The sequence below is a fragment of the Vigna unguiculata genome, chromosome 11 (assembly GCF_004118075.2).
Source record: "Vigna unguiculata cultivar IT97K-499-35 chromosome 11, ASM411807v1, whole genome shotgun sequence".
NCBI lineage: Eukaryota > Viridiplantae > Streptophyta > Magnoliopsida > Fabales > Fabaceae > Vigna > Vigna unguiculata.
In genome coordinates this window covers 41,306,118-41,323,520 of record NC_040289.1, presented here as the reverse complement: position 1 = coordinate 41,323,520, position 17,403 = coordinate 41,306,118, and the positions used below count along the sequence as shown (strand labels likewise).

The 17,403-nt window shown below is 29.9% G+C and overlaps 3 protein-coding genes across 3 annotated transcripts; 1 reads left to right on the top strand and 2 right to left on the bottom strand.

Moving 5' to 3' along the window:
• The first annotated feature begins 1,470 nt into the window (after positions 1–1,470).
• Positions 1,471–2,325, top strand: LOC114170551 (21 kDa protein-like). The gene has a single exon (XM_028056056.1). It carries the CDS (start codon positions 1,507–1,509, stop codon positions 2,092–2,094), a length of 588 nt encoding a protein of 195 aa, XP_027911857.1. The 5' UTR covers positions 1,471–1,506; the 3' UTR covers positions 2,095–2,325.
• Positions 2,326–4,204: 1,879 nt separating this feature from the next.
• LOC114170433 (endoglucanase 8-like) lies at positions 4,205–6,088 on the bottom strand. The gene is made up of 6 exons (XM_028055908.1): positions 5,906–6,088; positions 5,404–5,811; positions 5,228–5,320; positions 4,956–5,133; positions 4,793–4,879; positions 4,205–4,710 (listed from the first exon to the last, which is right to left on the bottom strand). Exons 1-6 carry the CDS (start codon positions 6,080–6,082, stop codon positions 4,205–4,207), a joined length of 1,449 nt encoding a protein of 482 aa, XP_027911709.1. The 5' UTR covers positions 6,083–6,088.
• A 7,376-nt stretch (positions 6,089–13,464) lies between these two features.
• On the bottom strand, positions 13,465–16,489 carry LOC114170669 (endoglucanase 8-like). Its single transcript, XM_028056193.1, has 7 exons — positions 16,227–16,489; positions 15,175–15,582; positions 14,844–14,936; positions 14,600–14,752; positions 14,272–14,380; positions 13,953–14,119; positions 13,465–13,862 (listed from the first exon to the last, which is right to left on the bottom strand). Exons 1-7 carry the CDS (start codon positions 16,473–16,475, stop codon positions 13,536–13,538), a joined length of 1,506 nt encoding a protein of 501 aa, XP_027911994.1. The 5' UTR covers positions 16,476–16,489; the 3' UTR covers positions 13,465–13,535.
• Between the last annotated feature and the right edge of the window lie 914 nt (positions 16,490–17,403).

Here is a 17,403-nt window from a genome sequence, read left to right as displayed (position 1 = left end):
ATATATGACTTTTCTATATTAACAAACACTATTCATATATTTATTATTTAGAAAATAAAAATATAATTTTAAAAAATTAATTTTTAGAATATATAGTGCCAATTCTAAACAACTGCTAGGGAGACAAAATGGGCCAATCTCTCCTGTTTTGACCCAGTTCATTAGTGGCCCATATATTTATTATTTATAGAATAAAAATATAATTTTAAAAAATTAATTTTTAGAATGTATAGTGTCAATTCTAAACAACTACTAAAGGATAAAATGGGCTAATCTCTCCAGTTTTGGCCCATCAAACAAAAACAGACCAATAATGATAACTCATTTCGTACAAGATGGACTAACAGGACGAATCGAGCTGATTCATTTTTAAATTTTAATTTTTTTTTTCAAAATTTTAATTTATTTTTTAGTTTTGAATTTTTTTATATATACATAGATTAATTAATGTTTATAATTAGATAAATTAAAATAATCATTACATTTACAAGTCAAGTTACTCTATAATAATTAATAATTAAAATTTAATGGGTAAGTGTTAATGATTTAAATTAGAATTCTATTATATATTTACACTTAAAAAAATATAATATAAAAAATTAATATTTTTAATTATTTTTATCTTAATTTAGAAAAAAATAGACCAACAAATTAGAATAGACTAAGATCATATTTTGATATGTTAAATTGATATGATAAATAAATCAAACAAAAACGGATTAATAGATTGAGATTTTCGACTCAACCCATCTATTTTTACACGCACCCAACACACCTTACTACTAACCCATAACTTGTACTATATCGAATATTATTTTTGTTTAAAAATTAAAAATCTACCAATAAGAGCAATATCTTATTTTGATACAACATGGTCAGATTTTGACCCGACACACATAAGGAGAAACATCAACACTTAATTTGGAAGGAGTTCGTCTCAATGCAAGAGATAATCATTCGTTTTCATTATTGTACGGTATTTTTAAATTTAATACTTATTTATTTTTCATAATTTCATAATTCAAAAGGGTAACGGCTGCTTCAGGTAACTTAAAAAACCTGAATTAAGTATGAGTCCTTTAGGAACCACATTCATACGGCCACTTTTCTTGCATCTGAATTTTGGAGGCTAATTTTTAAATTGCATAAAAAGGTTGACTTTCTGAATTTAAATCAAAGATACATTAATATCAAATTCGTGTATCTATCTATGACAAAATAAAAAAATGTCGGTAACAAAACGATGAGCAGAAAGAAAACACTTAATTTATTATTCATGTTTCAAAAGTGAATCATAGAATCATGTGCTGACCCTTTTTTCTGCTTGATCTCTGTTACCGAGTGTGCAATTAAGCAGCATGTGGACAGAGTGGACTTATCAAATACATACTCAACACTTTTATTTTCCTTTAAGCTTTCACATGAACAGCTTCAAACACGATCACATATTTTTCCTTATAAAAGCCCTATTCGACACTCGTACCAATGCAATAGAAAGAGACAAAAATGGCTGTGTTTAGAACACTGGTATCACTAATGTTCCTCTCAACCTTTCTCCAAATAGCAGCAGCATCAGCAAGCACCAGCGACTCACTGAAAGCCTACAAAAAGTTCATAAAAGATGAATGCAATTCAACCACTTACCCAGTAGTTTGTTACAAGTCTCTCTCACCGTACGCATCAAAAATCAAAAGAAACCGCGTAACACTGACGAAGCTGTCGATTCATGTGGCTCTAAAAGCGGCCAAGAGTGCGAAAAGCACGTTGACGAGGTTGTCGAAGGGGAAGCTGTCACACGGAGAAAGCTCGGTGGTGGGTGACTGCAGAGAGAACATCGAGGATACGTTGGATCTGCTTCAACAATCTGCGGAAGGGTTGGCACATTTGAACGGTGCCTCCACTGCGGATGAGAGGTTTCAATGGGACAGCATAAAGACCTGGGTGAGTGCTTCCATAACAGATGAATCTACTTGCATCGATGAGTTTGATGAAATAAAAGTTCGTGCTTCACTGCAGAACAAGATCAAAACCACCGTTTATAACGTTTCTTGGTTGATTAGCAATTCCTTGGCACTCGTCAACAGGCTTTACTAGTAAACTATACTCCTTCATTGCGTCTTTCTTCTATATGTATATCACAACTGCAACCACAATATTTTCCTTCTTGGAATACCTGTGCTTGCGTTGTTTCAGTGTTTCATGAGCCACTAAGGTTATTGTAAAATTGTGGCTTTCAGAATGTGATTTCTTATGTTATACATTACATGCATGTATGATGTATATATACATTATAGTAGCTCCTTCCTTTAAAAATAAATAAATAAAATTAAGGGTTAAATATGTTTTTGGTCCTTCTTTATAGTAAAATTTAGAATCAATACCTTTTCAAAAATACGTGAATTTAATCCTTTTAACTAAATTTAAATTTTGTTAAGTTTATCTGACGTTTCAAGCACATCTCACAATAATATTTGGATTATGTATATCAATTATCTTCTCCTGATGTAACTATTTGGTCAAAATCACGTAGACCATATAATTCTTAAGGATAATGCTAAGGAGTGTCTTAAGGGCACCCGTTAAGGAATAATAAATGTGCTTTGGTATCATCATTTTTACATTGAAAGCTGAAATAATTAAATACAGTAATTAAAATAGTATAAATGTACATAATAAATTTTATAAAGACAAAAGTACCCTTTTAAATTTTTAGACAATAACTTACTGTTGTAACACTTTTAGATGTTTAACACTATTTTTTTTGTTTTTCTATTAATTTATGATTTCTGATGTTTTTTATTTTATTTTTAGATGTTTAACACTATTTTTTTTTATTTTTCTGTTAATTTAAACTTTCTTATATTTAATTATATTTAATTTTTAACAACATTAAAATATAGTTATTTTATTATTTAATTAGTTTTTAACTTTTATTTGTGAACATTAAATAAAATATTAAATACACATGTACAAGTTTTGTGAGCATTTGTGTCCTTTAAAGAAAATAAAGTTACATTAATAGTTATTAGGTCAGATTTTATTTAATATTATATCTATTTATATACTTTTATATGATCCAATATATATTAATTATTCTTAACCGATGAGCACTGGTCAGCAAGACCCGATTCTTAATTATTAAATTACGTGATTAACTTTGAAGATATCAATATTATTTAGTTAAACATTTACATACTTTATTACTCAAATCATCGTTCACACAACCACAGTTTCCAAAGTCAGCATATTTTTTGAATCTCTTCTTATGTTTATTTTGTGGATTCTTAACTTGAAATGAGTAAAATCAAAATGAAAGGTAAAATAAAAAATGCATGTCTGAACGTGGTTTCAGCGTTGACCTTTAACAAATCGCAATATTATGTATTTTTTTAGAGTAATAGTATTTATGTTATTTATGCACGTCTCGAGCCCCACATTAACGAACAAAATATCGCTATTTTTAGATTTGGTTGATGAACAAATTTGGTTCCATCTTAATTGTTCTTAATTCTGTTTATTGTAGTTTTTGGATAACAAACGTAAAGATCGTAGTTATTAAAATTAATTTGACTTATTTAGAAAGAATTAACACAATGTCCTATTACATTTTTTTTTTTAAATCATTTTTGTCTAAAAAGAGAAAACTTTCAAAATGGACCATGTTGGATTTGACTTAATAAAAAAAAAATCAATTTATTGCCATATTGAATGGTTTGGTTATCCAACACATTCAATTTAAAATCACATGAGAAGTTTATATAAGTTTAGTTCCACACATTTTTTCCCCATCCTCTTAAATTCTCATCTATTAATTTAAAATCAGATCCTAACTTTCGGTGAGTCAAGGATCAATCTTACATAATTAGATTTAATTTAAGAGTAAATACCTTATTGTGATGAAAATCTTTCAATTTGTTTTTATTTTGATATTTGAGTTTAATATAATCTGGTTAATTGATTTTTTTTTCAAATTATTTAATTCTTGACTCAATTTTATTATGATTTCGTATGAATATACAATGTAAGGTAAATTACATTTGTGCATTTTACCTAACACATTTAAATCCGAAAGTAAATTTCATTTTTCTATCTCTTAAAAAGTATTGACACGTTATAAGTAGTCTTATATCTTTAAATTAAAGACAACAATATTTGAGACATATCCTTATGATAGATACTGGATGGTGTAATGTTTTTGCAGAAATTAAACGACAGTAGCAGGAATAGTTGGTCTGTTGAAGTAAGCCAAAACACCGACAAAAGGAGCGTTGATGTAGGTGGCCGGTTCCGATTGAGATACATTAAAACGAGAATCCTGAAAGGAATCATCGTTTGCTGGTCCTCCAACAACTGCTCCTGTTAGAACATTGAGATTAGGTTTTTCTGATTTGAAGTATGAATCTCCATCTCTACACCCAAGGTGTTGTGGGTGTGAATCCAAAGACGGCAACACTGAACCACGATGGTGAATTTTCTGAGGATACTTCCTTCCATAACCCACCATGTACGACATTCCAAGTGGATTATTTCCCAGTATGTAATCAGCTTGAGTTTTTGCTATACTTATCAACCGTTTTGAATCCACAGTTTCTTGCCCACAGGGTATTGTTTTCTTCGCATGATCCATGAAGCGTGCATAAACAATTAAGAGAAACGACAGAGCTGTCACGCTTTGTAGATTACTTGGTCCGTTTTTGAATAGAAGACCACCTAGTCAAATACAAGATCATAAACGTTATTATAGTACGAGACAAAAACATTTTTACTTTCTCAATGATTTGTAATGTTATACCTTTAGAGTAGGTGACATATTTAGGTGAATTGGGCAACAAAGAACACATGAGTTTATCAGCATCAGGAATGAAAAGGTCTGCACTGGCTGCATCGTTCATCGCCCACTGTTATAACATTGCAAGGATTAAAATTTATTGAACTCATAATCAAGTTTTAAAAACCTGAATATGAACAAAAACTCGCCTGAGAAACAAGCACGTTTATGCCAGCCGTTTTTGCATCCCATCCAAATTGGTAAGGATCGACGCCAACCTTTTCAATGTTTGATTTTACAAAATCCCAATAACTGGTTTTTTTCGTGGCTTTATACAACCACGCTGCTCCCCAAGTCAAGTCATCCTGATTTTTGCATCATAATTGAATTTGGTTTTTTGTGAAATAATTATGAATATGTAATCAGAGTGAAACACCAACACATTACACTTACACATACCATGTAGCTGTTATAATCACAGTAGAAGGGGCATGCAGCAGCACCTACGCTGTTGTTGTAAGATCCACGATATTTGTTTGCAAAATCAAACACCTAAGTAAAAAAGACATCGATGTTAAGTAAAAAAGACATTGATGTTAAGTAAAAAATTGAAATAATAATAATAATAATAATACCTGGATAGCTCTGTTAAGAATAATGTTGGAATAGGAAGCATCGGTTGCCCTAAACGCGATTGAAGATGCTGCAAGTGCAGCCGCAATCTCAGCAGCGAGTTCTGAACCTGGTTTCTCCTTAGTGAGAAAGTACGAGGTTCGAGGAGTGTCCATGTCTTCTGGTCTCTCCGAACAGGCATGGTCGGCATTTGCATCACCCACTTGTGCCACAACCAAATCAGGAAATTTTGTGGCTTTCATGAAATAATCACTTCCCCACCTGATTGCATCCAACGCATTTTTCAGCTCTGAACCCATCAAATCTCCAAATTCTACCACACTCCATGCTAGCATAGTTGTTGTGAATGCCATTGGAAAATGGAATTTCACATTGTCACCGGCATCATAATATCCACCCACCATATTTATCTGATGTCATCTCAGAAAATATTTCAAGTTAATGTATATTTCATTATTGATAACCTAAGTATAGGTTTTTGAAGAAAAAAAGTGAAATAGCTACGTGAATGTCTGAGCCATCAGAAAGTGCTGAATCTTTGCGCCATTTCATGCGTTGGGAAGGTGGCAACTTGCCAGATCTCTGACCTTCGAAGAATAAAATGCTCTTTCGTAATGCTTCTCCATAGTTTATTGAATCTGCTCTTGTAACTGTCATCATCATCATCGTTACCATTATCATTTTTACTATACATGACACTTTCGACATGGCTAATGGCTATGCTGTTCTACCAATTACAGATGCTGTATTCTACTCTGTCACAATATATAAATAACCATATACAAGTAGAGAGAAAAAATAAATTATATTGAAACATTTATGACAATTAATTACTTAAATTTCTTTCCTTTCTTTGCATCTTAAGACTAACCTGTGAACCTATTTAAGTCATTGTCAAAAATTGTTTCCATCAATTAATTAGATTATACGGAAGTTTTACACTATCAATCAATTGGAAATTATGAAATATAATATAGAATATCAAATCAATTATTAATTAAACGAATATTGGTAATATTAAAGTATCATATTTGTAACATAGCGATTTTCAAGTGTCGTCACTTTTTATTTCTTTCTACATAAGTGGATTTTTGGTCAAAATACTCTTCCCTTTTATTTTTCTTATTGTTTTCTCAATTTCTTACATATTTTACTTATTCTTAAAGCATAAACATTATGATTGCATACGTTATTTTACATTAAATACACTATTTTCTATGTATAATTAAGAATACACAAAAATGAAAAAAGTACTACACTCTTCATCTTTTTTAAATACTTTTTATAAGAAGTAAAAATATTATGATAAGGGAATGCTGAATGCAATAAGAGGATACAGTACTTATTTTTTATGAATATTTTGAGAATGAGATAAATTATGATGTAAATTATTTTAGGACGAGAGTAAACTTCTTACTTTCAAAAATTAAAATTAATTTATGCCAAAGTTAAATTCTAAAATATTACGAAATATTATTTTACGTATTCATTAATTAAAAAATATATATTCTTATTATTTGACCAATAGTAATATATTAGCAATCTTTATGTAAAACTACCATATTGTATGGATACCGACTAGAGAGTACTTTAAATATCGTATTTATAAATATAAATATATCAATTATTGATAAAAAATATCAAATTTTTTATTAATTATTTTAAAAAATTACACGAAAAAAGTATTTTTCAATATGTTCTCATTATTAATAATCTTAAATTGATCTGAGTAATTATTTTTGTTATTAAAATGGATGTTAGAAATTTTCTTGTAAAGAAGTAAACCTATATTTAACAAGAAATAATTAGTAGGAGAGATATTTTCTCCTTTTTATAATATTCACAATTATTACATTTTATCAAAAGTATGAATTTTATTAAATTTAAGTTTTAAATTAAAAGAAAATAAGCAATGAAACTAATTGAATTTATTCCTTTTATTACATTTTAAAAAAGAAAAAAATATTTAAAAATATTTCTTATTTAAAATAAAATTTTGTTAGACATTATTAAAAAAGGGTTGACATTTCAAACTCATATTCAAAGTCCATTTATGACCACCATAAATATAAATCAGGTATAAATACTCATATTTATCCTAACTTCTTCTAAAAATATTAGAAGTCAGATTAAAATAATTCTTAAATAGACTATCAATATTCATCTTAAGTTAAGACATATATGAAATTTGCCATATTAGTTTTATAATTGAGTATTTCTTATTCATAAAACTAAGATATGAGATTCCAATTTTGAAAATAGAATAAAGTATAATTAAAATATTAAATTTTATTAAAGATAATAGATTACTCAACTGAAATTAATTATTCACAAAATTTTAATATTTAATATCAATAGCGCTTTTATAGAAAAAAAAATAATACTTCAATTAATATTATAATCAAGCAAAGATATTCCTATTTAAAATTGAAGCACTTACTTCATCGATTAAAATTTTCTATTTTTTTTGATAGGTTTTGAAAAATAAACTAATCAATATATTTTATAATCCTGATGACTTGATGCCTATTTGAAGAATATATTAATTTAATCAACAAAGTAATCATTTGAATAATAGTAATACACTTTTAGTTAGGGGTGAAAAAACGGGTTGGATCAAACGGGCCAGCCCGTCAGCCTGTGTTAAAGGGAACGGGTTAGATTGAACATTTCAACCTGTCAGTCCGTTCTGACTCATTCCGTCCAACCTGTCAACTTGACGGGTCAACCCGTCCTGGTCCGTTGACCCGTTTTAAGAAGATAAGATAAAATAAAAGTAATTAAAAAAATTAAATTTTTATATTATATATTTTAAATGTATAAAAATATAATAATATTGTAATTTAAATCATTAACACCTACAAATTAAGTTTGAATTGTTAGTTATAATTGAATAATTTAATATGTAAATTTAATAGTTATTTTAACTTATCTAATTAAAAACATTAACTAATAAATTAAAAGTTTAAAAATATTTTATTTGATTAAATATGACTTTAATAATAATTTAGATGTATATATAAACAAATTTACAAAATAAAAAATTTAAAATATTTAAAAACAAATTAAAAAACTTTTTAAAAAAAAAAAAATTGGACGGGCCAGCCCGCTCCGACCCGTTAGTCCGTCTTATATAGGACGGGTTGTGATTATTGGCCTATTTTTGTTTGACGGGCCAGTCCGACCTGATCCATTTTAATGAGTCACATACAGACCGGGTCAAAACAGGCGGAACTGATCCGTTTTGTCACTTCTACTTTTAATTATAAAAGTTTGAGTCTCAAAAAGTTTTAAAAAATATTTTTATTGGAATACAGGCACATGCTATCAGCAAAGTCGATAGAAGCAAAGTTAATTATAATCCCATCATTTCTTTAATGTTTAAATTAAACTAAATTTATTCATGTACGGGTTAAGTCACAAAATTGTTCAATATCCGATATCAATATTGTTTCTATAAAATACATCAATTAGTATCATATATAAGCTAAGATATATTCTTGTGTAAAATTGAAGTATTATGCAATTTTTTACTCCACCGAATAAAATTTCCTATTTTTTAAGAGGTTTTCAAAAAGAAACTAATTAATATTTTTTAATCGTGATAACTGGATACCTATTTGAATAATACATTAGTCTAATCAACAAAACAAACATTTTAATTACATTATATCATACTTTTAATTCTTAAAATATGAGAATGAAAAATATTTTTAGTTACATTACATGTTATCTGCAATGTCGATACGACCAAAGTTATTCAATCATTTTAGATTAAATTTGTTTAGGGTTTAAATTAAATTAAACCAAATTTGTTCATGTACGGGTTAATTAAGCCACAAATTTCAATTTTAATACTTAAACTGAATACAGTAACGTGATATATATTACTTACTTATGTATATGTATTTTTTTAATCAAAAAATAAATATTAAATCATCAATAACACACATAACATGTTGATTTACTTGCACTCTTTCAATTTTTGAAAATCATGTTAAGTATTGAAACATATTAAGAGGTTTTCAAATGTATGTGTTGTTATTTATTTTTGTTGTCTTACCATTATAAGATAAATTTAAATTCCAAGTTACATAATTATAGACCTTTGTAATGTATAATTTATGATTGCTTATTTATAAATTTATTTTGCTATAAGACGTCAAGGGTATGAATTGATTTTTAATAATTTAAACGCCCGACTCTTTGTATAGTCAAACTATTTAATATTAAAAAAAGATAAATAAATATATGAATAGATTACATTAAAGTTAATATAATAAATTAATAGTAGCAAATTTTTGTTGATATTTACTTAAAAATCCACCTGTTAAAATATAACATTATTTTATTAACAGGAACTAAATCTAAAAGAATTCAATACGCTAAATGTAAATAATAACTGTTGTAACTAGCCAGTTGATGTAGAAGATAACCTTACATCTAGTAATTCTCTTCATTTAGAAACCAACTAATCAACTAACTAATTTGTTTTTTTTTTCTAAATTGAATCTTTTTACAAAATCTACCTATCGTTTCTTGTAAAAAAGTTCAGTTTTATTTTATTTTTTATTATAATTTTAAAACTTTCTCTAGTTTAACAGAAATTTATTTAAAAATGATATCTTTTTAATATAATTGAGAAATATTTCTCACGATAATAAGAATACTCGTTTATATACTAAAATATAACATTTGAATGACATTAAGTAAAATTCAGAACATTAACTTTTGAAGGTCTTTTATCAACAATGAACAATTTATCTACCGATAATTTTAGTAATTTTTTTAACTTTAATATAAATCTAATATTTTTTTACAAATCTTAAATATATTTTAATACATCATACTTAATAATCTTTTGATTAATAAGAATTGTAGATGTAATGCATCATATTACAATATTTTATTAATTTTTAATTTACTAATAAAATATATTTTTTAATTTTATCTTCTCTTATTTGAAATTTTAAGATTTTAGTTCAGTATTTCTTAAATTAACCGATTCCAACTTTAATTTTTTTTTAATTTTTCAAATTTGCCATATATATAATTTTTTTGACCGGAGTTATTTTTGTTCAAAAAGATAAATATATATCCACATTCATCTCTAATTAATCATATCACTTATACAATAAGTTGATAGTCATTTATTAAACATATTATTAGTTGAGCTAAATATTATTATTATTATTATTATTATTATTATTGAAAAGGTACTCTCTTAGCTGTAATTTTTATTTATTTTTATATTGATATAGATATAGATATAGATATAGATAAAGATAAAGATAGATAAATGAGAAATATGATTTACAAATTAAAAGATGATGGCTTCTGTTGACTTTGAGTGTTATAAATTACATGTTAACGAACCTTACTTTACACATCTTTTTCTTTCACTTGCTTTCTTTCTCTGCATTCTAAGGTGACACTGCAAAGCCATGGCCAATATTTCTTCTTCTGCAATTCACATTCAGGGCACACTTCTTCAAGTCCCATCAACTATCACTATTCTTGCCATCGACACTGACTTAACCGTTCTTCAATTCATCACGAAAACATGCAACCAAGATGGTGTTCAAGGTTAGATATACATATTTTATTCATAATTATTTCTTAAGAGATAGGTTTATTTTTTCTCATGTTGATGGTTTTAATGTTGTGTGCAGTTCTGGCATCCTCTGAATCTCTAACTACTGTGAATGCATTAAAGGAAAGAAAAGTGTGTATTGATTATATACTCATAGAGGTTGATATGCCGATCATGGATGGCTATGAATTTCTAAATTTTCTCAAAAAAGAACAAATTAATGTTCCTCTGATATGTAAGCAACTAGTCCTATATATTTCACTCAAGTTTTCGAGTTTTTTACTTGTTTTACTGATAAAGAATTATTTGCAGTGATGTCTTCGAATGATAGTGGGGCTTCCAGAGTGAGAGCGCTCAAACTTGGAGCTCATGATTATTGGACTAAACCTTTGAATGAGTTCTAGCTGAAGAGTTTGTGGAAGTGCACAAGTGAAGATCCGTCGCAAAAGGATACTGGTTGCTTAATAAGAGGAATAAGTGATAATTCTGATTTGGCTTCATCGATGCTTCGTAGGAGCAATAACAATTTCGAAGAAGGCCATGATGTTGATGAATCATGTAATTCACCCCCAGCCAAGAAGCCTCGTCGTGTTGTATGGGATGAAAAACTGCATGGTGTTTTTCTCAATGCTATCCAAAAAATTGGAATTGAAAGTATGATGTGTTGTTTTTCTCTATTCATCAATATTTGCATCTCTTCGTTGGTATTCACAGTTTCACTTTTTTTTACTTTATTTGTTTTAGATGTTGTCCCAAAGAAAATTCTTGTAGCCATGAATGTCCCTGGTTTGGAAAGAGGACATGTTGCTAGTCATTTGCAGGTTAGTTTCTATGTACATTTTATTTTCTTTTTATATTTCATCATTATTTTGTTGCTACTCATAGTGGCTAAATGTGAATTGAAATTTTTGATGGCCAGAAATACAGAAACTCTTTGAGACAGCAGAAACAGAAAGAGCAACAGCAACATAATGACATGTCATTCGACTCAGCGAGACAAATACAACAACATCCACAACAGAATGACATGTCTCTCGTTTCACAGATACAAATAGAGCAACCACAACCACAACAAAATGACATGCCATTGTTTCCATGGAGACAAATAGCGCATCAGCAACCGCAACCACAACAACATGACATGTCGTTAGTTTCAGGGACACAAATAGAGCAACAACAACCACCACAGAATGACATGTCATGGAACACAGAACCAAGGATGTGTGCAGTTGAAAGAGTTCACTTCCAACCTTGTTTTGCTACTCCAATGACAAATTTTCATCCTGGTTTTATAGGTAACATGGAAGAGGAAGCTTTGGCACATGATAATCCTTTAGCAAGATTTGGTAACATTGCCATTACCGAAAATTTTTCAAAAGAGCAACTTGTTGACAATTTTCATGTAGAGCAAGCTTTGGCAAATGATCATCATCCTTTTGCAACCTTTACTAACATTGCCAATATCCAAAATTCTCAACTGGGAACTCTAGATAATGATACATCGCTAGTTCACAATCCCACTATGCTTAAGATAAATGATATGCATCATAATCAAATGTATCCACTGAACTTTCAACCATCTTCCACAATAATTTCTGGAAATCCAACTTTTGTCTCCCAGAATTACAACTTTGGTATGAATGTGGATCATGGTTCTCATTCAATACAACAAGGTGGAGATAACATAGGTGAAGCCATTGTTGATCAATATAGTACTGGAGATTCCATTTATCTTCCACAGTTTCAAAATGCAAGTTTGCCGAGTGATACTGTCAGACGTTTTGCTGGAACTGGTATTACGAGCCAAGTTTTTGACACCGGGGGAATCGAAAACGACCTCTACCACCCTTCCTTCTAACCCCAACCAAATCATTATTTCTCCAAATTATTATATTATCTTATCATTTTGACTTTATTTTTATATTTTTCTTAGATTTAAATAGGAGTTATATTTTTTGTATACATAGAATCAAATAAATTGTCGGCGTGACTTCAAATTAAATCCACTCAAATTTTTTTAAGTTGATAGCAATTTTTTTAAATGTTGGATTATAATTTCATGAGCAAATTACTCCAATTTGATAAAAAAAATACCTTTATTTTTGTGGAAAATATTTATGGTGTGATCGCATAGTTTGCAAAATTATATTATTGAAGTTAGATTCCTCCAATGATAAATTAAATTTATAGCAAATTACTATGATATATTATGGTATTATAGTAAGTTTTCATTTTATATTTTCATATTATAAGATCCAATTTGATTTGAATAACTAAAAACATATTGAGAATATAAATTGTGATGATGGTGAGGTGTTGAAGCTGATGTTGGTTTTGAATTGTGGTGGTGGGTGCACGGGACATGCTGGTTTTTTTAACTTCTTCAGTAACTCAAGAATAAACATGTCTGACGACGGTTGAAATTTTGTTGGGTGTCTCTAGCAAACATGAAAAGAAAATCGGGAAGGAATACTGAAATTAAGACAAATAGTATTTATTATTAATAGAAGTTAGAAAGAAATTAGGAAAGAGTTTGGTTGTTTAGGATGAATGTGAATTGAAGTAGGCAAAAACACCCACAAGGGGTGCATTGATGTATGTTGTAGGTTCAGAGTGTGCAAAATCTACTCGAGAATCTGCGTATAAATCGTTCGAATAAGGTCCTCCCACAACAGCTCCTGCGAGCAAATTGGGATTTGGATTTTGGCTTTCAAAATAAAATGATCCTTCTTTACAACCAATGTGAGGAGGGTACTCATCCACGGATGGCAATGACGACGCACGATGATGTATTTTTTCAGGGTATTTTGCTCCATATCCAATCATGTATGACATATTGAGTGGATTGCTTCCCAGTATGTAATCCACCTGCACCATCAATTATGTTATTTACTTTTTTTTAGTTCTTATGATTATTCTCTGCTACATTACATAGATTGCACTCACGAAAATATATACCTGGCTTCTTGCTATTTGTTTAAGTCGGGTTGGAGAAGCAAAAACTTCTCCACCACAGTCAATCTCTTTGTTTGTCTTCTTCATATAGCCAGCATAAACCAGAAACAGGAACGAGATTGCTGTTGTATGCTGTAAGTTACTTCCCCCAGGCTTGAATAGAAGGCCACCTAATTAATTTCTCAAAAATGTAATTAATTGTGTCAAATAATCAACAGGAAAAGATTCTGAATCCAATGATGCAAACTTGCCAATCATAGGATCGAATGTACAGTAATGTGTTTATATAAGCTTTAGATTTATGTGTAATTAATTAATATACCAGGAGAGTATTTGACTGATACTGAAGGTGATTCAGGCACCACACCACACACAAACTTGTCCGCATTGAAGATGAAAGGCTTAGAATTTGAGCTGCTATTAATTAGAAGCTGCCAGTGATCATGGTCAGAAAATCATAAAGAATCTGTTAGGTGTAAAGAGAAGGAAGATCACCGAAATGAGACTTGAGTTCAATCACATAAAATATATTAATACCATTCTTAACCTAAAATTTTAAGACAATAAATTTGGATCTTATAAGTGCTCTATTTATGAAACTTAGACTAATATCGGAAGAATCATTAAGTTACATACATTTCTATATATACCTTTGAAAGAAGCACGTTGATGCCAGCGTCCTTCGTGTCCCATCCAAATTCAGCAAAGTTTTTCAGATTATGAATATTTTGATGAATGTAATCCAAGTAATAAGGGCGCTTAGTAGCCTTCAACAACCATGCTGCTCCCCACACCAATTCGTCCTATGTTATTATATACATCATCGAAAGATTATGTAAGCAATTTCTTTCTAAAACCATTGGCAATGTTTGTAACACTAGAATCTTGACATACCAGGTAGCCACCAAAATCACAATAGAATGGGCATACCCACTCTCCCAGACTGTCATTGTATGATCCTCTGTATCTATCAGCAAATTCGAAAACCTGATTCCGAAGAAAAATCTATAAATTAAGTATCGAATGTGTTGTTAGGTTTTTGGGGAGATCAAACACCAATGAGACCTGAGTCCAACCATATAAGGTATTGACACCACTCTCAATCCAAAACCAATGAATTTATGGGTCTTTATTTTTATATAGTACTCTACTTTCTCATTTTTAGTCAATGTACAATTTAGACTCACACTTGAATTCCTGAAGTTGTATGGATAAATATTTATACCATTATGGCTCTTTGAAGAAGTCTTGCAGAATAAGCAGTGTGATATTTCCTGAACACAATAGAAGAAGCTGCAAGTGCTGCTGCAATCTCTGCAGAAACTTCAGAGCCAGGGTGGTCCCTGCTAACAGCAAAGGCTGTTCTGGGGGTGTCCATGTCTTCAGGTCTCTCCCAGCAGTTATGATCAGCATAAGGGTCACCAACTTGTGCAAACACTATTCCAGGGATGCTTGTGGCTTTCAGAAAATACTCCGTGCCCCAACGAATAGCGTCTAATGCATGTTTAAGATCTGGACCCATGAATTTTCCGAACTCGATTACACTCCACGCCAGCATCGTCGTTGAAAATGCCATTGGAAAGTTGAATTTCACGTTGTCACCAGCATCGTAGTAACCCCCAACCAAGTCAACCTGTTACGTGTTCATCATCATGGGTCATTCATTGCATTGCCAAATCATCTTCTTAATCATCTTCTTAATCACTTAATTTATTCATATCAAATTCATCGAAAACCGAGTTCCAAAGCCAATACCATTCCCTATGCTTCTTCACATTTATTTCCAATTTCCTAAACCTAATTCTAACTTTAAACGAGTCTTATGACAAAACAAAGAGCCATTTAACCCTTATAATATCATGCACCATATTTTCCCATTAGGGCCAAGTTACGTATTATAATTGTGTCTCTTGTGTGTCGAGAAAGAGTACAACGGAGCATTGCAATGGAAGATAAAGAGTATTAGGACTAAATCCCATAATCATAAAACTGTTTAGAATAGTCCAAGTGTGAGTCAAAGTCTCACATTAGATAAAATTAAACATTATATAAGAATAAGGACTTATAACACTATTTCCTTAAAGTTTTTGTGTCAAATTGGTGTCAAATGTGTAATACTAATATCATATAACCATATAAAATCACAATCTCTTAATGATCATAACTATAACTGATACATTATATATTATATATATTTATCTTATTTCTAATCGATGTAGTCACGAAGAAAATAGGAGAGAAATGATGGAATAGAAGAAGTGAAAGTGGAGTAATTACTTTGTGAGGGAAAGGAAATGCAGTAGGAGTATGTGGGGGGAGAAGATAGAGATCATGAAGTGCAGAATCCTTCCTCCAAGTCATTCTCTGTGTTGGTGGCAGCTTCCCTGATCTCTGACCTTCAAAGAATAATATGCTCTTTGACAAGGCTTCTCCATAATTATGCTGCAAACCCCTTACATTTACACAACTCATCAATAACAACACTTTTATCATCAACACTAACCTTAACCTTTGCGGAAAACCCATGTTCTCTCTGTCTACTGAATATTGCTTGGAAGAAGAGGAAAGGGTTAACTAACTCATTATACATACATGCATCAATATCATACAAAAGAGCGTTAAATAGACAACCTTAAACAAGCGTATTTCCATGGAAAAGGCCAAGAACGTGAAACGTACGGATTATGGTTATCTTAAAAAGATAAGCAAGAAAGCATTAATTTGCATGCGTAACTAACAAAGAAGATTCATAGAAAAAGAAAAACAGAAAGAATGTTGACACAGGAATGGAGGAATAAAGAAAGCATGCACTTTGAGAGCTTGTGTTTCTACAATCTTAGTTTCTTCCAAAATATTATACCAAAATTTTCTATAAATTTATTATATGAATTATATTTTTTTTCTTTTTTTCCTCTTCATAGTTGGGTTTGCATGAATGAGTTTTTAGTTTCAATTTGGTGGGCATAAACTATTTTTTTAATTTAATTTCCTTTAACTAATTTGATTACCCATAATATTTTTTTAGTGTCCATGAGTCGAGACTATTCAGAACAATTTTCAGGTAAACATCACCGTCGTTGCCTAACGGTTATTATGATATTTGATAAGTATGGTGCATGGAAATTAATTAATGAAGTGATTCTAACAATTTTTCTAATCTTTAGCTGAAAGGGCATAAAATATTCAGTGTGTGTTTGTTTAACTTTAAACATAGCATCAATTTTGCGAGAAATCACATGCCATAAACCAGTGAATATTAATAAATTTGTATGTGTGACAAATGTAGCACTTGAAATTAAGAAGGGTTCTTATTCATGCACAAATATATAGAAAATGTTAAATGTAAGACCTTTTACAAAATATTTTATTATTCATTTTTAAAATATTATTAATTAGTAAAAAAAAAAATCTAAAGTTTACTAACCATACAACGAGTGGGATCATGACCTTATAA

Coding starts and splice junctions, on each gene's coding strand:
- LOC114170551 (XM_028056056.1), top strand. CDS start 1,507: ATGGCTGTGTTTAGAACACTGGTATCACTAATGTTCCTCTCAACCTTT.
- LOC114170433 (XM_028055908.1), bottom strand. CDS start 6,082: ATGATAATGGTAACGATGATGATGATGACAGTTACAAGAGCAGATTCA. Junction 5,134..5,227: donor GTGATTATAACAGCTACATG/GTATGTGTAAGT, acceptor TGCAAAAATCAG/GATGACTTGACTTGGGGAGC. Junction 4,880..4,955: donor GAGTTTTTGTTCATATTCAG/GTTTTTAAAACT, acceptor TGAACGATGCAG/CCAGTGCAGACCTTTTCATT.
- LOC114170669 (XM_028056193.1), bottom strand. CDS start 16,475: ATGGGTTTTCCGCAAAGGTTAAGGTTAGTGTTGATGATAAAAGTGTTG. Junction 14,120..14,271: donor ATCAGTCAAATACTCTCCTG/GTATATTAATTA, acceptor GAAATTAATTAG/GTGGCCTTCTATTCAAGCCT. Junction 13,863..13,952: donor AACAAATAGCAAGAAGCCAG/GTATATATTTTC, acceptor TTGATGGTGCAG/GTGGATTACATACTGGGAAG.